This window comes from Buteo buteo, chromosome 9 (genome assembly GCF_964188355.1).
Source record: "Buteo buteo chromosome 9, bButBut1.hap1.1, whole genome shotgun sequence".
NCBI lineage: Eukaryota > Metazoa > Chordata > Aves > Accipitriformes > Accipitridae > Buteo > Buteo buteo.
Genome location: NC_134179.1, coordinates 14,529,152 through 14,554,570, shown reverse-complemented (window position 1 = coordinate 14,554,570; position 25,419 = coordinate 14,529,152). Strand labels below are relative to the sequence as shown.

The 25,419-nt window shown below is 38.8% G+C and overlaps 1 protein-coding gene across 4 annotated transcripts in view; it reads right to left on the bottom strand.

Annotated features, from left to right (window-relative positions):
- The window catches only part of PLCB1 (phospholipase C beta 1), a 412,787-nt gene that overhangs the window by 58,646 nt on the left and 328,722 nt on the right, over positions 1–25,419 (bottom strand). For all 4 annotated transcript variants that reach the window (XR_012651612.1, XM_075035449.1, XM_075035451.1 and 1 more), the window contains exons 22-31: positions 24,231–24,335; positions 23,354–23,463; positions 18,209–18,341; positions 17,462–17,515; positions 15,912–16,131; positions 11,900–12,080; positions 9,652–9,728; positions 9,471–9,560; positions 5,918–5,975; positions 4,697–4,783 (exon numbers count right to left, since the gene is read on the bottom strand). Coding sequence is in view for 3 of the 4 variants with exons in the window: in XM_075035449.1 (XP_074891550.1) it covers positions 4,697–4,783; positions 5,918–5,975; positions 9,471–9,560; positions 9,652–9,728; positions 11,900–12,080; positions 15,912–16,131; positions 17,462–17,515; positions 18,209–18,341; positions 23,354–23,463; positions 24,231–24,335 (1,115 nt within the window). In the remaining variant the exon portion in view is untranslated. The remainder of the gene's footprint in view (positions 1–4,696; positions 4,784–5,917; positions 5,976–9,470; positions 9,561–9,651; positions 9,729–11,899; positions 12,081–15,911; positions 16,132–17,461; positions 17,516–18,208; positions 18,342–23,353; positions 23,464–24,230; positions 24,336–25,419) is intronic.

Genomic DNA, 25,419 nt, shown 5'->3' with positions numbered 1-25,419 from the left:
TTATTGTGAATTATGCAGTGAGCTGAAATGACACTGGAATAGTCATTAAAGTTCCTAAGAGCTGCTCTCTTCCAGATGAGCTAATAGAGCAGCTCTGAGCTCTGAGGTTAACTGAAATAAAATCTAAAAGTGCTATGAAATACATTTGCCATATTTTACTTCCTTCTAAAGTTAGAGCAGTGATACTGCTGACTCTTTTGTCAGTAACAGCTCCACTTAACTCAATGACACTATCTGCATGAAGATGACCACAAAGTTTTACCTAAAGCACATATGACAAGCTGTAACCTTCGCAAAGTTCATTGTGTTTTTAGATACTCTAAGAAATCAGAAAGCACCGATCCGAAATCTATGAAATCATTCATTGGGTTTTCAAATATCTTCATCTAGATAACATTCAGAAGGAAGTAGTCACTGTCCAGCACTGTTTCATTAATAGGCTTACATGATATGTGATTGTTTGTAAAAGCAGCTAGCCCCAAGAAGAAAGACCTTGGAGGTCCTTTGCAGCCCTACGTAACGGAAATAAGGCTGGAGTTATGACAGGCTTACTGCTGTAAAGGACCAGCATCTTGTTAATTTGTTCTATAACTTGAACATGTATCATTTTACATCCCCATAAGTTTTTCAGGTACAGTGCTAATGTTAATTATTGATTGGATGTAGAAGTGCCAACTCACATTGGGTGCAATTAATAACACATGTCATATTGGGAGATAATTTTATGTTCTCTGAAAGTGACTTAGTATGCATCAGATGCTTATATTTTCCATTACCAAGAACTGATTTAATTTTTCAAAATTGTTTTCATTATACTTTTTGAGGAAGAAAAGGGATTTTATATCTTAAGGCTGCATTCTCTTCATTCATTTGAAAGACCACAGAGATGGAACACTTAGAAGAAAGGCTGCACAGCTTATGGTGCCTCTGTAGATCTGTTGGACGTTGGACCTTTTCCCACAGATAAAGCCTTACCCTGAATAACGCCATTTTCCACATCTCTACAGGAGACCATTCCATCTGGCAAGCCTTGGCTAAGCTGGGGTTGTGAACAGTAGAGTAGGTGTGAGCAGAAACATGAACATGGGCTACAAAATGAGGAACCACATGAGTTACATATTCCTTGACAGCTGGGCTGCAAGAATATGGTCCACTGAAGCCAAAAGAGTCCAGTTAACTTGGCTGGGAGCAGGAGCTGACTGCAAGAGCACAGGAGTCTCGGCTATTATACTGTGATTTAAGTGTAACTCTGACTGATGAGCATGAATAACAAGTCTCATTGATTTCAATTAGGTGAGGCTTGGGTCTATTTACTGTAACTGAGTCGATTCTCAGAAAAATAATTAATTCCTTGTCATGTCTCACGTGTATTGATTTTTGTAATTACAATGAAATTGGAGGCAAGGGTGGGGGGGGGAAGGAAATGCACTTGATTTATGTTTAATTTGATGCACAAGCTGTCAAGGACAAAGAAATTGAGATGCAATCACCAGGCCCCATCCTCGATGCACTCCTCTTCCTTAGATAACAAGTGCCAGACACACGCTGTAGTGGAGAAATCTAAAATCACACACTGCTCTAACATACAGAATTCAGTACTGCAGTGTAAAGAGCTGCCTTTCTACAGCAGTCTCCACAGCATGCACAAGAGATGCCCAAGGGGAAGAAGATAAGGACAGGACAAGCTTAATGTGTATCAATGACTAAGAAGAGGAGACAAAGAATTAGAACGGGGGAGGCTGATAATAAAGCTTCCAGTAGATAACGCAAGAAAAAAAGGAGTGAGAGAAAAGAAAATACGTATGGCTTTGGCTGGTAATGATGGCGTTCATTAGGAAAAAGTTTGCGGCAGGAGAGCATTTGAACTTTGTTTCTGCTGTGCATTCACTAAAATGGCAAGTCAGAAATTTTTTGACCTAGAGTCAGTCAGTATTTGACTTCTTAATTAGGTGATAGTTTCCTTTTCCAAACATGTTTGTGGGAGTGGCTGGCCTGTTTCCATACATACACACATAGATTTGATGATAATATTCATTTTCTAGTTTCTACAGCATCAGAGATTAGTTTGTCGTAAAGACAGCCTTGTTACTTACACAGATACGGTATAACCTTTTGGGCTCATTAAAGACAATGCCTACACTGACTTCAGCAGAACCAGAAGAAGCTGAAGAACTGTTTCCAACCTTTTGCCTGAAAGTATCAGTTCAGGAAGTAAAGTCTCCAACTCATACGTAAGAAAAAAAGCTTTTAATTATACTATAGCCCTGCAAATGAAAGCTGCAAAACAGTCTCACATCCAAATGTTAAAAAGAAATTATATATATGGGAGAGAGACAGGTTTTAAAGGTGTAAATCAGTCCTGAGTTAAGTACTTTCATCTAAACACATGATAATTTAAACAAAACGCAAGTCATCTGCCTCCAGCACAGGAAACTAATTTGCATCCAGTTTGTGCAGTTTCTAAAAGCTGTTGTCTAAAATGTCAGCACTCTAAGGCAAATTTTCTTTTGGTGACCTACACACACCACAACAAAGGAAGCTGCAAACTCATACTTTAGAAAAAATCTCACTGGTGTGGCAGTCTGTTGGCAACACTTTGTGAAACGATATTCCTCCTGGCTATGGCAGAGCTGTGCACAAAGTCACAACACAACAAACTGTGAGTCAGTAATAAATAACCAAATGACAGTGATTGATGACGGCAAATCTCTCTCCAATGGAATTACTGGTAAAAATACTAAAAATTCTTTCCCTCTTAATATATTAAACTCTTTGTTTAGGGGCTGAGTTGATATTGCCAGAAAACCCTTTTACCACAGCTAGCATAAATTTTAGTGGGTGTTTGAATACTGAAGCACGAGAGAGTAGCCTGTGAAAAAAGCTGCCCCTAGAAAGGTTGTTGTTTGCATAAAATACATTGGTGGCTCTCAGCTGGGAAATCGTTTGATCTATTTTATATCATATGCCCTATCACTAGTGAAGCAAATATGGATATGAAATATGAACATGAAGTAAAACATAAAACCAGACTTAATAAAATGAGTAATTATGTTTTGCCTAAATCCTCTCATGCCAGTAAGAGGCACATACCACCGTAAATTCAGGAAAGTCTGCCCATTTCAGTATGTGGGAAAGGAAAAAAAAACACTGCAGCCAGGCCCTGTGAGGCACATTACTGCAGAGGGTTTTCTCAGGAGAAATTGAGAGCCCTGACTGAGGAGCGCTGATTACCGCAGCACTTGAACTGATGGCCAGATGCAGGGGAGGACAAGGGATCTGGAGCTGCTCTGTGCCATGACACCACGCTTGGCACGTGGACAGCTGATGGAAGAGTCTAACACTACCAGTCCAGCACAATCTTTCAAAATGCAACCCAAGTCATTAGTGACAAATTTTCAGTGCTTTATGCTACTTCTCAGTAAATCAATAACTCAAAAAAAAAAACCAAACCAAGAAAAGAAGGCCATAGACACAGAGAAGTAATCAAGTGCCCAAGTATTTGTGAAAAGCCAGTGTTAGAGGTACTAGCAGATTATCCTTCAAAATTTAAAATTCCAGCATTTAAATTCCAGCCTTTTTAGTTCACATGCCTGAGAAGCTCATGATCCTACAGCATCAAATATAAAACATAATATTACATATAGTCTTTATGCTCAAATGCCCACGACATCAAAAAGTTCCAGCTTATTTATAAACATGATTTTAAAAAGATGAGTAAAAGTCAGAAATGCAAACATTTTTATTTTTCCAAACTATTGTAAACTTCTAGCTATTCAGACCTTAGCCTAATTTATACTCTGGATATTTCACAGAAATGACATGACAACACTGATTGGCTCAAGCTTAATGCTAGAATTCAAGCTGTAATACAAGCATGGAAACATTAGGACTGTGGGCACAGACAAGAAATGAAAAGTGAAGCCTTGAACACACATTGGAGAAAGTGCAACGAAATGAAAGCAGACATAAGACAATGGGTGGTGAAGAATCATACCTGGATATGAACTCTACTGAAAACAAGTCTCCCTTCATACAGAAGTCTGATTATATAGTTATCTAGGTCTTCCTACAGGAAAATCGTGTACAAGTGGAGGACTCTGAACCTTCACCACTGAAGTCAATGGCAAAACTACCACCAGCTTCACTAGGAGCAAGAGTCAGCCCTCAATCTTTAGGATCAAAAACCGTATTTCAGAATATTACATGTAGATGCAGTGCACAAAATCAGATAGAAGAAATTCAGGAAGCAATGTAGACTATTAAGCACTATTATTATGAAAATGCTCATTGTTTTCCACAAAAATATATCCTCATCAATTATCACAAGTATCTGCGGCAAGCATGCTAAAAAGATATCTCTTTTTCTTTTCAATGTAAACTGTGTTTTGGTCTTGTACTGCTAAAGCACAATGGAGTGAAGGGCACACTCTGCTGGTCAGAAGCACCATTTACACTCAAAGCTTTTTAACAATATGAATACTGAAAAATAAACCCCATTGTAATGACATATGGACTTGAAGTGGTGCTCCATACTAGGCTGCTACTTGACCTTTTTTCATCCTGAATATTAGAGACAAAGGCTATGATGCTATGAATGGGCTTTCTCATGTTTAAAGATCAGCCTACCTGCTGTAAGAACACTTTCTTTCCTGAAGGACATTTTTAGCACTACAACATATGTTCAAAAACTCTCTACCTTAGGCTTTTCATCCAGTATTTGCTGACGAATCTCCTTATGTTTTTCTACAAGTTTCTCCTGTCTTTTACTCTGAGCATCTTCTAGCTACAAGAAAATAGCAGAGAATCTTTTTTAGAGATTGCACATCCTTACTTTCCCACCTCTTCCCCAACAAATATTTCATCCATCAAAATTAAAACATTATCATCAAAACTATGAATAATTCTAATATAAACTTACACACCATTTTCACAAGCATCCCTGAGCACAACTGCTCTAACAGTTCTGTGTGGACAATATACCTCAGATGTCACACATGGGATTTAGAATCAGAAATGTCTAAAGGGACTTATTAGAAAATTATATCAAAAGCATAATGCATTTTTAAAAGTCATATTATTTTGCTTTAGCTTTTATTGTACAAGCTGTGTGAGATGGTCCCTGTTCCCGGAAGAAGAGGATTTGCATCCTAGAGTGCTAAATGAACAAGCTGATAAATTTTGGGCCTCATTTAATAAAGCACTCAGACATGTGTCTGACTCCAACAGGAATTAAGCATACTTCAGTTGCTAATTCTCTAGGTTGCTTCATGAATCAAGGCCTCTGTGAGCAAAAATGGGCCAACTTTTGAAGTGAACTATCTGCACTGAAATTAAGAGAATGTTCAATAGTGGCACATGTTTCATAGTGATTTCAAACATCAAAACACTGCAGTGCGTACTTTCAGCCCAGTGCAAACCACCTGTAACTTCAGAAAAGCTAACACCTGTAATGAAATTCTTTGACTTGTATTTACAGAGCTCATAGAATGTTTTTTTGCATTTCAGTAACTGTACAAATGTAATTAAGGTTAAAATATACTCTGCAATTAAATGCTTATTGCCTTTCAGAATTCCTTATGCAATCTTTGCATTCATGAGACAGCAAGCCAATTAAAAAAATTGGTACATTTTCCATGAATAAACACAAGATATGCAAAGATGAAATCAGAAGTGTATTAAAATCTGCCCCTCTCAGCACCATCCTCCAAACACTGACTAACAATTAATGAAGATCTGCCTGAAATTCCAGTTTTCCTTTAACTGGAATGTGAAATGAAGTCTACACTGTATCTGTTAAAAATCAGCACTTGCAGAATCTTTATACCATAGCTTAGAATCTGCAGTTTAGTATGACCTAAAATATGAAAGCTGACATTTTACCCCACCAAGTGAAAAATAAACATATGGCCTGACATACCCGTTTTATGTACTGCACCACTTCCTGGATATACGATCGAATCATTTCCGTCTTCTCTCTGGGGACAAGCGCAACAAGTTATTGTAGTCAATAAGATCACACCAATATTTTTTAATCCCCCCCAACTCCTTACAAAATAAGTAAGGCTATGTTTTGAATGTAGGGATCAGCCTACTTAACTTTTATCTGCTTCCTGATCGTGCCTTCTGTAACAGGCTGCATCTTTTTTGTATGTGGGGCTCAGACTTCCCCATGACCTACCACAACGCCCCCCCCTGCTCTTTCACAACAGGCTTTTCCGATACGGTACTGCCACATCTTCAAAGTGATGGTGGTGTTCCTCAAGGCCCAAATGTCAGGCTAGGAGAGCACACTATCATCAGTAGATGCACACTGCCACATTGTGGCACATCGTATAGTAGAGAAATAGTCTCTGTCAGCAAGCAGATACTGCTGGTGATATCTCAGAGACAATGGCAAAGTTCCCACAAAGAGCAGGGCAGACTTGACTTCGGTCCCCAGCTTTGCTGTGTAAACCACATAAAGCTGAACTTCAAGGAAATACTTGAACTTTAAGTGACTCTGTGAGATAGCATTGGTCAAAGGCTGAAGATGAGATCCCCAAAGGGATAATTGCACATAAAATAACAATTTGTGGATACTTGAGTTGACCAGATTCAGGACAGTACTCTAAAACCTAATTGCCTAAGTCAAGAACAATGAATTGCTGTCCAGGTGACACTAAGATCTGATGGTTTTAGGTAATTACACAAGCCCTGGGTGCATGTAGGAATTAGAAAAATCAATTAAGAACAATACAATGTATTATCTCTGTGTAATATTCTTTCCCAAATTTGTGTAAAAGCTTTAAATAAAAACCAGCCTAGCCGGATGACTTTAATGGGATTCACCAGAAGATCTCGCTACTCTCTGTCCTACTGCGAGAGTGAGGACAAACTGTGTCACTCAACAGAGGACAGCTGAGTTTCCCTTGTAGTTCCCATCTCACCTTTCCCAAGGGCTCTTTGAAAAGCCTGGCAAAAAGCCCTTGGAAAAAATGAGAAAAAAATAAAAAGAAAGCAACAAAGAATTTCTACTTAGCTGTTTCTGAGCCTTTCTCACTAGTGTCTCATTAAAATCTCAGCAAATCATTTCCTATAGCAATTGATTTTTACTGCTATAACATTTTCGTAATGACTAACTACTTTTTTTTTAATATGACTTCCATGCCCTCTGATGAGGTCTAACCATATCAAGTATTTCTCCCTTTTTTTGTATAATCAGTTATTCTCATTTTGTTATCTTTTTTCTAGGGTGTTTATTAAAATTCTATAATATTGATTCTTAAATTATCTGATGCAGTTCTGTGTGTGTATGTGACCTTTCAGTGTTACCAAATACACAGGTTATATGCTGAGAGGCTCCAAAACCTGTATAAACCTTTTTACCTTGTCGTGGTTTAACCCCAGCCAGCAGCTAAGCACCACGCAGCTGCTCACTCGCTCCCCCCCCATCCAGTGGGATGGGGGTGAAAATCGGGAAAAGAAGTAAAACTCGCGGGTTGAGATAAGAACGGTTTAATAGAACAGAAAAGAAGAAACTAATACTGATAATGGTAACACTAATAAAATGACAACAATAATAACAAAAGGACTGGAATGTACAAATGATGCGCAGGGCAATTGCTCACCACCCACCAACCGACACCCAGCTAGTCCCCGAGCGGCGATTCCCTGCCCCCACTTCCCAGTTCCTGAACTAGATGGGACGTCCCATGGTGTGGAATACACCATTGGCCAGTTTGGGTCAGCTGCCCTGGCTGTGTCCTGTGCCAACTTCTTGTGCCCCTCCAGGTTTCTCGCTGGCTGGGCATGAGAAGCTGAAAAATCCTTGACTATAGTCTAAACACTACTTAGCAACAACTGAGAACATCAGTGTTATCAACATTCTTCACATACTGAACTCAAAACATAGCACTGTACCAGCTACTAGGAAGACAGTTAACTCTATCCCAGCTGAAACCAGGACATATTTGTAGAAAACCAAACATAGTTGTGTCTTTGTTACTTAGTAAAACTCAGATATTCTAGATTTTTTTCTTTTTTTTGTTCCTCCTGTATTTTTAACTGTTCTTAAATGTTACTAAAGTGAAGACTAGTAACAAGAATATCCCAGCAAACAGTGCAAGATTAAAATGCTCCATTTTCTTTTTGAGCTGCTTGCCAAAACAAATGAAAGAGGACAAACAAACCTAGATACTGTGCCCTTGGGAAGAATATAAGCAACTTGTACAACTACAGTTTGTATCATCTGGTGGTGCATAAATGAAATTAATATTCCTGTCCCTGTTCACAGAAACTGCACCCTCAGAGTTCAGCTTTCCTCCCTTTTCCACCCAAAGTGACTGCACACTGCATAACACTGTCACTGGAGGAGAATCAGTAGCACAGCATCTGAGGTGAATTTACCACAGAAGTAAAGCAAACCTTCCAATGTGTTGCTATTTCTTCCAGAAAGCAGCTTTAACAGAGATAAGAAGAAAAGATAACTCACAAATAAAAACCTAAGTTAAGGTGAAATCAAACCCTGCAGGAACTGAAGCCACTAAGTCTATTTATACTCAGAGGAATAGCATCTGGATTAACAGCATCTTGGCGAATTGCTCTGTCGTGCCACTCATAGGCATGTCCCCATACCGCACATCAGAACCTTTGCAGCTGACCCAGACTCTCAATACTCACAGAACAGGATATTAGATTAGTCCCAGGAAATTAATCATAGAATCATAGAATCATTTAGGTTGGAAAAGACCTTCAAGATCATCGAGTCCAACCATTATCCATCCCCACTAAACCATGTTATGGAGTACTCCATCTACGTGCTTTTTGAATACCAGGGATGGTGACTCAACCACTTCTCTGGGCAGCCTATTCCAGTGTGTGACAACCCTCTCAGTAAAGAAATTTTTCCTAATATCCAACCTAAATCTCCCTTGCCGCAACTAGAGGCCATTTCTTCTCGTCCTATCTCCAGCCACCTGACAGAAGAGACCAGCACCCACCTCACTACAACCCCCCTTCAGGTAGTTGTAGAGAGCGATAAGGTCTCCCCTCAGCCTCCTCTTCACCAGACTAAGCAGACCCAGTTCCCTCAGCTGCTTCTCATTAGACTCATTCTCTAGAACCTTCACCAGCTTGGTTGCCCTTCTCTGAACACGCTCCAGCACCTCAATGTCTTTCCTGTAGGGAGGGGCCCAAAACTGAACACAGGACTCGAGGTGCGGCCTCACCAGTGCCAAGTACAGGGGAACAATCACCTCCCTGCTCCTGCTGGCCACACTGTTTCTGATACAGGCCAGGATGCCATTGGCCATCTTGGCCACCAAGAATGAAATTAGTATCAGTGAAAGTAAGAAGGACTCCACTGCTCTGGTGAGGTATTGCAGTCTGACTAAAAGCTGCCTTGTATTTAGGGTTGAGACTTTTCTTTGATTTTTCCAGCTGTGAAAAATCTTGTCTCCTCGCAACATATATGTATCTAAGGATATGCTTACTCTTCCATTTGATTTTTATCCTTGGACTTTGCTTCTGTGATCTTCTCCTGCCTCTTCTTGTCCATTTTTTTCTTCAATTCTTTCTTTTCTCTAAAGCATAAAAAATAAAGGCAAGTTCAAAATGTATCTAAACAAAAACCACATGGAGTAGCGATCAATTGTAAGGGGAATAGCACCTTACTTTTCACACGTTTCTTTCAGTTTCTTTAGCTGGCTGTTCTGACACTCCTCTGCTACATCTGTCAACTTCTGAATAAGCTAAAAAAAAAAAAAAAATCCCAAGAAACAAAAACATGTATTTTAAGCTAAACATCACACATGCATCTAAGTTTCCTCAAAAGTCTGTAGCAGACATGAAAGTGTTACACCATTCCCTGATTAATTACTAATGATCAGAAGTCATTCTTATCAGTGTAAAAGCATTCTTAAATTCTGGAGTTCAGCCAGACTTGTGTATGTGCAACTTACACAGAAACTACCACTTCTCTGTACATCAAGGTGACATAGTTTCAGAATATTAAATGTAAAACCAAAATATATTTTGCAGATTTTAGCTTTGCTAGGAATTAAAATGCCTATGATAATTCATAAACGGTCACAAACTGAATTTACACAATACAAATTACAAACTGAATTCCTGTGTCGCTGAATATTCAAGGTTTTCTGTGAGTGCTGAAAACATTCCTCTTGCATTGAGCATTATTACATGGAACAGCTTGGATTTCAGGGTGGTCAGGTGGATATTGAAAATTCATCCATGATAGCTAAGAAAGCTAAGCATAGATAAGCATAGCCTACATTTTGATTGCAGAATCATGGATTCAAAAAATCTGAGTTCTTGGTTTGAAACCTGCTGTGCAGCACTGGGTCCGATCCCTTTTGTGCCGGAACTGCTAACAAAAAGCGTGCTTGTGGTGGTGATGCTGATGGGAAAGGACACATGGACAGGGCTTGCGTGCAAGTTCAATGAATGGTGAATTAAAGTGAGAAATGGGACCAGTTTGGTTTGATCACCCCCTCTAGTTTAAGTCTGATTCTATAAATAATCCTCTCAGGATGATGAACCAGAGAATGTATAATAATGCCTAGCTAGTCTGATCCAGCTTTTCATTCCTTGGATAAAAGAAGAAAGATACCAACAATAGGCTCTCCTCTAAAACAAAGATATCAGAAAGAATCTCTCAGCTGCAAAGCAGATTTTAATTGGAATATTAACTCTTGCACAGCTCAGAGGGAAAACTGAGGGTTCTGTGCTAAAAAATGAATTTATCCTGACACTACCTAACTGGACAATGCTGAAAATGTAACTTTGCTTTGAGAAATGCCGTTTCCCATTTTGAAATGAGAAATGAGTTAGGTTACAATATAAGCCCAACTATGTGGGTCCAAAGTGGTTCATTTTTATAAAAATTAAAATGTCTGAGATGCAGCCAACAACTGTTACTTCAATGTGGACTCTCTCCCTGTGGCACAGGTAACCACATCCATGCATCCACACTGGAGCAGCTGTGGTTCACATACAACTGGTGATAAACAGTGCACCACCTGGGAACCGCAGCTCTGTGCTATGATCCATGGGAATGAATTTGTGAAAAGGCCTTGCTGAGTGATATGCACACATATCACTCCTCTGATCTGCTATTTTTGGATGGCAGGGTAGAGCAGACAAATCACTTCACCCAACAGTAATGAGGCAAAATATCATATAATAGAAAAAAAACTGAGAGAGGATTGCCTGTAGTTGAGAAACAGTTTGCACTCCCATAACACCCTTTAAAAATGTTCTTTTCTGCCTGAGAATATCCATCAGGATCAGCTGCCATCTGCCCAAGCTCCTCTATTTCTGCTCAGAGGGCCTATGATCCTGCTGTAGTTGTCAGCCAAACTCCAGCTGTAAAAACACAAGCTGGCTTGGACTGATGGAGGCAAAATATTTCTTCACCATATACAGATTATGTCCTGCATCCCATTAAAGCATTCATATGCAACAGGAACACTGTTTGGCACAACTCTTTGCCCTGGGGAATGTTTGAATCTATTTTCATTTATTTATTTTCATACTGTTTCAATTTATTTTCCAGCTAATCCTGCCTCCTTGAGTGTTGTATGTTTTAAAAAGTGGCAGAACAAAACAGGAATATCATCCAAAAGCTGCAGCAAACTGAGACTTGCATAACAAGAGGTAAGGACTCTGCATTGGTAGTAGTAATAATCCTGTTGCCTTTCTGCCTTCCATCCAAAGCCTTCCAAGTTGTTAGAAGTGTTAGTGACAGAGTGACACAAAACCCCTTGAAATTGCAGCAGACCACAGGGAAATCAAGCTCTGAAATGTACTCAGAGTAAGAGGAAGCCCCACTTAATTATAACGTCATGCTGCTTTCATTACTCACCCTGAGATCACCAAAAAGCAGACGACATAACAAACATACCAGCTTAATGTGCTCTCGTTTCTGGTACTTTTCGCTGTAATACTGCTCCTGTCGGAGATTTAGCAGCTGCTGTTGTTGCTTCTCCTTCAGCTCGACTAGCTTCTGGGTCATTTCAGAGTCAAGTGCAGCTAATTCCTGTTCAATAGTTGAAGAACTGTGGTCTGGGCTGCCCGTTTCAGATCTGCAAAGACACACATCACCAAGATCTAAGTCACTAGGTGTGTACACTCTGCCCCATATTTAAACCTTGTTTTTAAGGCAGCTGGTTATATGTAGCCCATCAAGAAGTTTCTCAGCACCACATATAGGGCCAGAAGATGATTTTAGCTCTACCAAATCCAATAATTTAATCTTTCAGGAAAAAGATAGTGTTAAAAGTTTATTAATGGGATGGCTATTGCTTTTGAACCTCATTTTACTAACCCATCATGGTGGTTGTGAACCAGACTTAGTATAAATGAGCTATAAATGCAACTGCCAAGATCTCCCATAAACAGATGCCCATGGAACTTGTTTATCCACTTCCAGACATGTAACTTGAACTTCAAAGCTGCACAGTTCTCAGCAGAAATGGTGAATGCTAAGTATTTTGGAAACTGAGTCATCCTTGCATGCACTTAGCAATAAATTTAAGAGCATAACTTTACATCTGCATTTATAAAAATGCTTAAAATGGTAGGAACATCCCCTTATTTGGTATTTTCTCCCCCCTTCAGGAAATGCCATGCCTAGCACACACAGAGGAAAGTGCTCTATGGACTGCTGACTTTAGGAGGAAAGTTAGCACCCCCCCCGTGGGGAGCAAAACTCAGAAAGGCACCACATTGAGGCAAATGAAAAATATAGTGAGGAAGCTAAAAAGCTACACTAAGGAACAGTTTGGTGTTTTTTTTTTTCTTTCTTAAGACAAGTGGAAGGAGAGATGTAACTATGAAAGGAGACATGATGACACTAAACCGTTCAATTTAAAAATAAGCAGCAAAAGCAGTATCAGTCTCAGGCCAGCACTGAACTAAACCCAAGAAAAAAAAAATATATAAAAAAAAGATTATGCTGTGTCCCTGCTCTGCTGCTGTGTTTACTGCTGTACTCAGGTGTTAAATCAGTTGCCCGGGAAACCTCAGAACAGTGCATGACAGGGACAAGACAGCAAAATCTTGAACAGAGAGGGTCAACACTGTGAGAAAAATGAGTTTGCTACTCAGAAATTTGCAGAGATTACAATGCAGAGAACTTGCTACGCTGGCTGCCTTTCTTCTCTCTCCCAGGTTCAAGTTTGCAGCTGCTGTCAGTTAGAGTTATTTCAACTGAAATAATGTGAAGCTGCCTTCATCGGTCTGAGGATATGAAACCCAAGGTAGTCTCTTTTTATTTCTTGTATTTTTATTGTATTTGAATACTCTGCTAAGAGGTTAAGTGGTGTCAGAGTGATAGGTGAGGATAATTTAAACACAGAGCCAGAAGACAGCATTAATGAATATTAAAGTCAGCATATTATGCCATTACACTATACATTTTAAAGCTGACATTTCTCTTGTATTTTTGGGAAAAAGAAATAAGGACTATTTCTAAACGCTGGCTAAAACACTAAGACTGTCTTTAAGGGACATGATCATTATAGAAACTTCAGAACACCACCAGCAAAACACTTGTGCATGTGTATAAATCAATACTTCAAACTTCCTATAGACAATGGCTTTACTGAGTCTTGGCCCAGTTTTAAAGAAGGGCATGAAACATGGATTGCTTCTGATCAGAAACAACACATTTTTATGGCAATCTGATACAGGGACTCCTGATGAAGTAGTGATTTATACTTTGCAGTTACAGGCAAATAGCTTCAGTAATAATTTAAAATGATAAAAATTGCCTTTTTCCTTGAGATGCAGTATTCTATTAGAAGTCTGCTGCTTGAGATAATATGTACTTCCAAGTTTGAAAAACCCTAAAAAAATATCCCTGCCTTTTTAAAATTTAACCTCAGGTTTTTTAACCTTCAGATTTCTCTGTATCTGCACATAAAACTTCACATCTCCAAAATCACTGCAACAGTTCCACGTAATAGACTGCAGGGTTTTATTGCCTGATATCATGAATGATTTATGGTCAGATCATAACCAAATAAAACAACAAAATCCTTTTTACTCAAAGACAAATGAGTCATTTTATTTATTCATTTTGATTTTCTGCTTAAATTTGAATAGAATATGCTAGAGAAAAGAAAGAAACATGGTGTTGTTTTGTCTGCCACTATCTGTCACACACATTGATGATGGAAAATACAGTGAATAAAATATCACTGTGTGTGCAGTTGACAAGCAGTCATTAAGGGAGTTTGTTAAACTCAAGTGTAGAGCCTGGAAGCCTGAAAACTGGCAACAGTTAAGGCCAGCTGAACATAGATATATTACGAGTGTTAAGCTCTTATTAAGCCCAATGACATTCTGTCATCAGGCAAGCATAAATGAATAAGCTCCTTCCTATGGACAAGTTATGGCCTGAATCCCAGTCACTTACATTTAGAGGTACTATCAACAAGGTTGGCAGCCAGAGCATGGTAACAGCTTTTTTCTCTGATGGTCATCTACCAAAAAGTATCAAGTAACTTTTTTAATGTTCACTCAATGTCTTCGTATTTAAGAACTGCAGCTAAATCAATTTTATGTAAATGTTAAATGACTTTTGTGCTTATCTAATTACTTTAAAAAATAAATTATTTTAAAACAAACCTGCTGCACTAATGGGAGAAATAAAAATTCAATTGCAACAGTATCAGACACTGACTGTACCTAGGCGTGTCTATGTTTTGCCAGGAGTTAACAATTGATCTTTATTAACATACACTTCCTTACCATATGAAGATGACCATAATTGTGGAAAGATTAATAAGTCAGAACAGTCTTGAATTTCAAACTGATAATAACAAATACAACTCTTTTTTTATTACTACCTATAATATAAAATATAATATAAAAATTGTATCAGCACACACAAAGAGATAGGGCAATGCAAGACTTAGAACGAGACATAGCACAGAAGGGGTGTGCCTGCAGAGGCAAATCCAAGCAATCATTAAGAGATCCCCAAGTGGTCTGGATCAATCATAATTTAAACAGTAGCCAGATGTTAATAACTTTCAGTTGTTTCTTTCACCTAATTATGTAACTGATGCCTTCTACTCTAGCATGAGTTTTTTCCAGGGCTCTAACTTGGAGACAATGCTCTTTATCCCCAAATGCAGAATATCCATTTTACCCATAAATAGCACAAAAGAGCACCAAGTTTTCCTCATGTTTTGACACTCAGGTCTCTTCCACCACCAGAGAGCACACTGTGGTGGCCCAGAATAAACCATTTGCTTAATATGGGCAGGATGACCATGTGTGCTGGCTGCAAAAACTTCTCCTTGCTTGAAAAAGGAGCTACATTATAAATTTATATTATTAAGTGTGGGGCAGAAGTTTCCATGGAACTGATACTCCTCCTCCTAAGGCAGGTCAGCATGGGAGAAGATGGGGTGCACCGATACACAACGTGCTGCAGTTGACCTGAGCAGAAAAGTAAAACACTTTATCCAGATAGGTTTGAGTTTCATGCTGCAGTCTGGTTCCTCAACTGTCCCAGCATGTAGGGGATGCCCCCTCTCATAGTTTGTGATTAAGCTCACTACCTAACCACTGGCTGCTGTTGTTAGTACAGCTGAGTCACCTATCCATACCAGCTGTCTAGGGAAAGTCCCAGGATCAATATTGCATGCCCTCACTTACAGGGAAAGAGGTATAACATGGTGAACAACTTATTTGGCTTCTAGCAGAGAAGCAGCACATCACGGAGAGGGCTTTTTCTGACAATTTCTGTATCAAAGGCCCAGACTTCATTTTACCTAGGAATCTTCCTGCTTTTGACTTTTTTCTGTGCTCTAATATCACCTCCATATTAATTGTCTACTATAAAAGACAACTTGAGTAAAGATCTCCAGTATCCAAGAACAGGAAAGCTACATTCAACCTACCTTTTCTTACTGTCTCTTTTTGCTGTTTTTTCTAAAACTGCTCTTCGTCGCAGGTAATCATTTTGGATTTCATTATACTTTGCAGTGTGCTCTTTGATAAGGTCGGTGGTTTTCTTGTGGTGCCTCTTTACAAGGTCCTTCATTTCCTTGTAGTGCTTCTTCTGAAGTTTGACAAAAGACTTCTGTTGCTTTAGCTCCTCAATAGTCTGTGCTTCCACTTCTACAATGATAATAAGAAAAGCCACTTCAATTTTCTAATAATGTACGATTTCAATCAGGGAACCCAGGAATTGCCATTAGAAGGAATGAAACAAAGCATGCTTGTTTACTGCACGTAAGTGAAATGTGCTAGCTTAAACTAACTGAGTAGACTTATCTGGAAATAAGCTAACCAGACTGAAAATACTGAAAATTTAATTGATAGAAGGGTAAGAAGTGAGATGAAAATTTAGAACACCAAGATGTGTAGCAAAATAAACCACATGTACTTTCTTTCCTCAACGCCTTTCAGCTGCAAAAGATTCCCATCAGCTCAGCTTATAAAAACATGATCTTACATAGACATGACCACAGATCAGTTTTGTACCCACTGTACCAACACTTCAAGTCTCCCTTCTCTCTGGATGGGCTACATAACATGGAGACCCTGCATCAGAGGTGTCATGGCCATCTGGTTGTCAGTCCAGCAAAGGATCGGTAGCTAAATACTGAAAGCTGCACTCCAGTGCTGCTACTCCAACAGCAGCTATGAAGGACATCCTGCTCTATGAACCCAGATCACAGCTTGAGCTCAGTGTCTGCTAGCCTGACCTGCACGAGCTCACCCCAAACCAGCGATTAAAAAAAAAAAAAAAAAAAAAAAAAAAAAAAAAGAAAGAAAGAAAGAAAGAAAGAAAGAGAAAAAAGAAGAAAAAAGCCCTGGAGGGAGTGATGACTTGCATGATCTGGAGTCACAGCTCTGGAAGAATCAGACTGAAGACCCCTTCCCAGACAACAGACTGATTGTATGAGGCCAGCAGGTACTCCCAAAACCTAGGCCAGCCTCTTTCTACTGCCTGAGGGAGATTGAATAAGAGGCAATCAACACGCAGAATTTCATGTGTCTTGGCACTACCGAACTGAGAGGCCAGTTTGCTTAATGTAATGGTAATTTCAGTTTTGTAGGAGCAATGGGAACACTGCAAGGCTAATGAAGATAAAATGGTTTCACTACTATTCAAAATATTCAGAGCAAATGTAGCTTCTGTTCTCATAATACTGCTGGTCTTTTGTCTGCATTAGATGATAACGTTGTGCTTGTGAAACTACAACGATGTGATATTTTTAAAAAATTCCCTGTTGGCACCCAAAACTGATTTCATGAAACATGTGCTCAAACATTTAATAACTTCAAAGCTGAGAAAGAAAACACGGTATGTACATTTTCTATGAGTTACTGCAGTCCTAATCACTTAAAGAAATGTCTAAACCAGATGGCCTATTTAATAAAAAATGTTTCTCTTGAACAAAAAAGCGTATCATTCATGCAGTGTAAACTGTGTATTTATTACCTGTGAGGACACTCTGAATAAGATCTTCTGTCTTTGCAGGTGCTTTCACCGAACCTAGACATAAAAGAGATGACTAATTCTAATTCTTTTAAAACAACAGCCATTATTGTGCTGCTTGATTGCATATTAAAACATGGCAGGTGACACAGGACATACACTGACGTGGGCATTTATTAATCATTTGAGAAAACACATCTCTTGAGCAGAAGAGTAGCAACACAGAAAACAACACCAATCCTACGAACCAACACAAAAAGGTAACTTTCCAAAAACCCACCTGAACTTTGCTGTTTTACTTAGTCATAAAATTATAAACACTGTGGTTTAACACGGATTTGTTATAGGAGATATGTCAATACAAAATATATAAGTTTTCAAGACTGTATTTTGTATGTGGAATAAAGTGTAACCACACGCATAAATTAGGCATATTTGTAAAAACAATTTAAAGATATTCCTGCACTTGCAACAACAACAGAAAACAAGATCCAGCAAATTTTCTTGCTTGTAATGGACTTCAGTTCCACCACAAAAGCAACTCTTAGATAGAAGATATTGGTATATTTGAAGAAGACTGGCCCTAACAGCATACAAAAGTAGTGGGAAAATTTCTACCTATTTTATAAAAACAAAACAAACAAGCACAACTCCTCCTTTGTTCTTTAAATGCAAAGCACATGAAAAATTATTATCCAGATCTATTTTGAAAAGATGGGACTTTTTTTGTTTTCCGTTGTTTTTTTTTACCTGGTGCTGGTTGGCTATGGACAACCTGAGTTGCTGGTTTCGGTGTAAGAGAGGCAGTGTAATTTACTCCATTTTCTGCTGGTGTGGGCCTAGGTTCATTGTTAGCTTCGGACGGTGCATCTCCATGGTCAATCTGAAAATACGTAATGATTTACATTGCTCTTTCCAACTAACAGGCTTAAAATTGTTTATCTGCAGGTCTAGTTTAGCCTTGTTTTTCAAATATAAAATTTTGTAAATGTTATATATAAATCATTCTAAAAGAAAACAAACAAACAAAAAGATATCCTTAAGAGCCATGGTAATCCAGGTGGTTCATTTTTGCAGGGTACATTTCAAGAAGAAATAGAGCATGTATTATTCTGAAAAAGTATTTTTATTTTAAGTGGATATAACTCATCAGGGATGTTTTTCAATACGGTATATATTAGCTGCACCAGATGTGAAATCTGTGTTTTATTGAAAAGCACTGTTCTTTGCCGTAAAACCTTTCTAGAAATAATGTAGAAGCTGGCATGAAAATGCTACTCAAATCCCTGCTGTGAAGAAAACATGTACACAAAATTACTTTTAAATTTCATAGATACACACAGCATTATCATTATTCACTGTTCTTGCAGAACAGAGACATACTTCTGATTCCCAAGATCTTACATTCTTCTAATTACACTCCAAGGGTAATACGTAAACAGTACCTCCATCCTGCTGCATAAATACTTCTGTGGTATCCAAATATTTAAGCATTTTCCACAATCTTTTCTTTCTCTCCAGTTTCCTAAAGGCTCAGGCTTACAGCATATGTTGTACCATGCACTGAACATCTTATAAGTTCCCTTGTGACCATCAGGTTAGAAGCAAAGTGCCCAGCACTCAGCAAACAGAAGGTCATTCGAAGCAATTTTTATTTTGAAATGGCCAAGCCCTGCTTCCTGCTGTCCCTGCAAGGGGCCAGTTGCCATGGTGTCTCAGGGTACTTTTGGATTTATTCCTTCGGCTGCTTCCATTTCACTCTTTGATGGTAATCACATTACATGCAGAGGCAGGATACCACAGTTGTTTTCTGCCCCATGATTACTCCACACTTGCAAAATATCAGACTGCACTGAATCAACAGAAGCAAAATACATTTTGATCTAACTGTTTCGTGCTGCTCCTGCTGCTGCTTTCCTTCATCTTGGCCCTGACAACACACTGTATATTGCAAAAGTGTTTCTGTCTCAAGAGCCTATTTCTACCAAAATTATAGGAGAGAGATATTATAGTCAGAAACATGATGCAATTGAAAACCAATGCCAACAACTTCATTTATATCAAGCAGTACTGACTGCAATAAAATAAGGAAAAACATGATCTAGCCAACATTTATGACAGTAGAACATACGACTGGCAAAAGCTGTAGCTGTGACAAACATGCACAGACATGGTTATCCCCTCAATTCTCCTTAAAATATACTCCTCACAGGATGCAATTCATTAGTTTAATAAAAACAATGTTTGCTATATAGATCATCAACACACAAATAAAGCTAGAGTTCCTAACTTCTGGTAAGTTTGTGCCCCAAAAGTCACTGCATGGGCAAGTGGGTATTATCATACTTTGGGTTTGTAGTGGTGCGAAAAGCTGCATCACAGCTTGTTGAGAAACTATTAATATAGCCTGTCAGTTTTGGACATAAACCATCCGTTTTCAGAAACTAAAGCATAAATGTGAGACAGGATCAGGAAGAGAATAAAGAGTAATTTTCACTACATCAAGCAATCTAATTTCATTAAAAAGCAGTTTCTCTTCTCATAATTCATCACACAGAATGCTAAAGTAAACATGATTTTTCCTTAGTGAAGAATATTTTAGGGTCTTTTAAAAACATGATGTAATCCAGCCTTACAATTCATAGTTTTAATATTGACAGAAAATGGTTTGTATTCCACATGTTGCTATGTCTTTGCAAGACAGTATATTTACTAAGTAGAAAGATACATACTCATACAGGTACATATCTTTATGGTCTATTTCTATTTCTACAGAGAAAAGAAGTTGCAATGTGTTGGGGCTGAGAGATCTCTATGCTGCACTGTTAAGACTAGGTGGGCAGTTATTAAGTCTGTTTGCCTCTATCCTCCTTGGCAAAGTATAAGCAAGTCTAAGCAACGTCTCCCTGTAAGAAGTGTCAGATCAACTTAATTTCCACTACTGTAACTTTCTGTGATCATTATGATTTGCAAAATTAGGCCTGAATTTTCATTTTAAATAGTGGTATCAGATATGCTAAATGCAGCTGCTCTCCTAGAGCTAGTTTTGTTTACTTTCTCTATCAAAATAATTTTATTTAGCCAAAGCAGCCAATTGGCTTCATTTGATTTACATCCAGGCATGCGAAACAATAGTTTCCATTTCATCACTGTTTTATGGGTAGAAACAATAGGTCAGACACTCTGCTGCTTCCGTGTCAGACACATTAATGAGCCTCTGCAGTGGGAATTAACATGCAGCCCGAGGGACAGTACACCAGCAGCTGCAGCCAAAATGCATATTACTCTGGCTAGCTTTTCCTAGACCCCTACACACTTCTGCTGCCATAACTGTGGGGGCTTATTCCTCCTGTCTGTAAAGGACACCAGGTAGGGGAAGAGAAGGCAATGTTCACACCTGTACACTCCTAAAGATTTACAATGTATTCATAGAAGTACAGTTAAAAGTACAAAACCCACACTGGAGGTATTACAGTGCTTCCATTCTGCAAAATTGCTGTTCTATGGCCAGGCTGGAAAGCAAGAACTGACCAGAAAGCTAAAGGTAGGAATTCATGTTACACTTATGATGGCAACAATGCAAATAAATGCAGAAAAGATGCTGTAAATTTTGGCAGTTCTTCAGCATTCTTTGTTTATGTTATTACACTGATAATTAACAGGCAGTGTAATTTGAAGCCTAAAGAAAGGCTCATTTATTTATTCAAAACAATTCACTATTAGGTAACTTATTTGATTACTGTTTTGCAAGAAGCCTGCAGAACTTCTTACAGAGACACAGTCTGAACTTCTGGGGAGCAAAGAAAAAAGCTCTCAGTTTTCCTGTGGCAGCTGCAAGAACCCAGCTCAGATAAATAAACTTGTGTGAGGGGAGGGAAAGTGGTATGGGGAGGTAGAATCTGTGCTAGGAGACAGCACAGCTTTGCACACAAATATTTATGGTGCGTAAATTTGAAACTGTACATAGGAAAATTGAATCCAGGTGCACTTAGGTGTACATTTCTGGCAAACATACTTGAGTTTATTTAGCTATGTTGCCAGTGAATGTACTTGCAATTATTAACTGATGTGATTCTTGCAGGCCAATGTAGGTGAACTAAACAGTCGGCCTGGCTGACAGATGAAGAAAACGTTATCATCACACAACATGATCAGGCAATGTGAGATTTCCAAGTACAGCCCAGCTGCCAAATATCTTACCCAGAAAGGGTGCTTATAAATAGAAGGTAACAATGGTGTATTTAGATCGCCACTTAAAGTGCCAATTTTGTACCTGTCCCTTGCTAGTCTATCTAACTGAATGCTTATACATTTTTAGCAAAAGCACCACTACAATCATTACAGTTTTCTTTTAAAAAATATTTCTCTGCTACTCCAAACAAGCTCCTTTATCCTATGAGCTTTCAAGCTCCTTGACATATGGTAGCACTACCTGAGCACTACAATTCATCTTTCCTTCTTCTCAATTGCTTTAGAAGATACTCTGTGACAGAATTTTTCTAACTAACAAATAAGCCCGTACAGACCAGGAAAATCTGTACTTTTTCAAAAGTAAAAATGACCTCTAAGGTATTTAAAGGATTATGTTAAAAAAAGACTTTGCTATTAAAATAGAATCTCATGTGTAGAGCGTCCTAGATAAATGTCTAAGATACTATTGAGCATTTCACAGTGTCCTCATTCAGCCGAACTTGTGACACTGCACAATGAGTAAATTGTTGGCCAGTGAATTGTAATGACTTTCACTCATCTGGTCTGCTTTGGGAATGTATTCTTGGTTACAAAATCTAGTTCAGGGAGGCTTTGCACATCTGAGAATTGAAGAAGACAGGCACCAGAGCTGAGGGCAGTTTAGGATTATAAAGCATTTCTCCATCTTCACTAGAGACCTGTACTGAGTGCCTTTTGATTCACATGATGTGCCTAACATCTGACACAAGCAATCTTTAAAAGACAAGGTTGATATTTTCAAACACTGCTAGAAGATGTCCCAATGACAACTGTCTGGAACAGAGAGACTGAACGTTTGAATGTGCATAGAGCTTATGAGAAACCAGAGCTGAACTGCCAGTACTCTCTATTATGCTCAAAATAACATCCATGGATTTGTATGCACACCACCTCCAATTACACAGACAAACAGGGTTTACAGGTTAGTCTGTAGGTAACCACATATACCCAAACAGATATCTAACAACTGAAAATGTGGCTCCCATAGCTTTCAGCTAAGCTAGAGTAGGCCTGAACATTTATTGACTCTGTGGTCTCCTCCTCTTCATCTCTCTTTCTAAGATCTATGAAGGGTTGGATCAGTTGACCTGCAGAGGCCCCTTCCCTTCTCAATTATTGTATGATTATACTGGGTCTCTTTAGGGCATGTTTGCTCACAGAGAATGTATAGCAACATCATAATCTGAGATACACAAATGTTCCTGAACAGAATAACCTCTCCAGAAACAGAGCCTGAAATTCTGGAAAATTTGTAATATTTTCCGGAAAAGCTACTGACACAAAGTTGTCTTTTTTGTAAGGGGAACTTCAGCATCACACTGGAAAACAACAGGCAATGACTTAAGAAGATTTCATTTACTACATAACAAAGTTGCAAATCAGCATGCACATAACATGTTTTTTTTATTCAGCTTTTGGTGTCTCTCTACCTCTGAACAGTAACTTGGTCCATGCACAACATGCTGCCTTCAGTGAAACCACACACACAGTGCAATGCTTCTCAGCTGTAATGTACCCCAGTCTCATTCTAGGTGAGATGTTCACAGGTGTTCAAGTAATCAACAGATACAATTCCCAGGGACTTTGAATATTTGTCTTTCTAAGCAAAGTAGGTGCTTGTAAATACTGTACCATAACTTGCAGAGACTCTGAAAACTCCCTTACCTCTTTCTTTACCTCTTCTTCATCTTCCAGGGTCAGTGCAGCCAGTTGCTTAGCTCTTTGCTCCATCAAGTTTACATATCTGATTGGATTGGATAAGGCCTCAATCACATCTAGAAATAATGCAAATAACTTCAGTCTCAAACCCCTTATGTTATAGTTCCAGTGCTCCTCAGCTTTTAAGAAAGAGACTATTATTTTTCATACAGATCTGCTGCTGATAGGTACTCCTAGGTCCTAGAAATAACAGTGGAGGGGAGTACACCATTGTGCACAAATACTCTTAATGCAAACCCTCTTTGAGTTTGTGCTTGGTCTCGTGGATGTACATTTTCTGCACAGTGTTTGTTTTATGATGGATTTTCAAAGCTTACAGCATCAGCCAACTAGGATCCTGCTTCACATGAGGCATAGAGGTACATTAGTAAAAATTCCGTTTTTTCAAAAAATCAAAATAGCTATACAGAATACATTTTTTTCACTGAAGTACAGTATGCTTTTTAAACCTATCCTTGTTTAGGGCCGATTCCAAAATACAATGCTTTACATTAAGCATGGCACTCAGCTTAGGAAACAATTACATACTACTGTGTTGCATAAGCAAAGTTTCATTTGTGTTTCAATGGCAAATGCCTGGGGTATTTCCTCCTTTAGAGTCATACAAGGCCTGCTGAAAATAAGAGTTGGCCCTAATCCTAAACCTCAGGTAGGCTGCTGTAAATCAGGCCATCTTGTATGAGTGATGAGACATAATGATCCATCAGATGCAGAGGTTTGTTCACAGGACAGTTATCCCAATATGGCAAGTCATCTATACCACATTCATTTTGCATTTCAATTAACGTTTCTATTTCCCAGTAGGAAAATGTCACAGATTTACCTGCATAAGTATCAGGTACATAGTCTTTGACTTCTATGTACACAAAGAGAGCTGGCAGTGTCAAAGGTTGGTTCCTCTCATTCCTCAGACAAATGTAGTGATAGCCTGCAAAAAAAGAAACAACCAGTTCAGAGCATAAACTCTTCCACAGGCATTTCCAGTGTAATTGTGTTATCATTTGTTATTTATAGTGTGGCTCCAACTGCGCAAGCAACCCCAGGGACTTCTGGTAGGGAAAGATTTACCTGAGGGTTTCAGAGATAAGTATAAAAACAAGGGACCGTTAGGAAGGCACATGACACTGCAGTTCAAAATAGTATTTTCCCTTTATTTTAACATCTGTGACTAATGCAAAAAATTGTCATTTATATAATTTTTTATGTATTCTATTTTATTACCTTTGGCTGCTTTTTTTTTTTTTTTTTTTAGTTTTGTAGCTCCTACTTAATTTTCAAAAGTGACCCTTGTAGTACTCAGGAATCTGAGCAGCCAAGTAAAATCAAGATGTAACAGTCTGTCCACAGCACAGCATCTAATTAAAAAAACAGACAATGTGGCACTTTACTTACAAAGTGTGTGTGTGTATGAATCCTATCATGTGACCAACCTTGGAAATGTATCTGAAAAAAAGAGTATTTTCAGACTATTTTGAAAGCTGGCTGTCTTGTATAAGTGAGGGCACACATTACAGCGCAGCTTAGCCAAGCTAATGGTGAGACAACACAGATGGGGCAGCCCCAAACCCTTTCTCCCAGCCACCTACCACCATCCGCTGCTCTTTCTCTTGTTCAGTGACACTTTTCTAACTTTGTAGAAAGGCAGCTCAGCAAGCTAAACTCCGGAAAAAGCAACCTGCAGAAACTGTGAAGAGTCTTCCATCAATTTAGCTCCTCAAAATGCCTCACCATAAGGTGAGACACACTAATGCCAGTTTAAAGACAGTGATGGAAGTAGGAATGGGAGAAAAGGACTTCCAGACCCAACAAATTCTTACAGCATTACAGTGCTGCAAAGCTGCATCCTCTGCCTCACAAATTGGTGTCTTGCACCATGGCTGAAGTCGTTCTTCTAAGGCGTGATTACAGAGCCACACATATGGTAGTGTCAAGATAAAAGTCACGAGCAGTATGCATTTATCTGGGGGGGGACCCTCAGTTGGCTGATGTGAACAACTCCCTCTCCAAGTAAC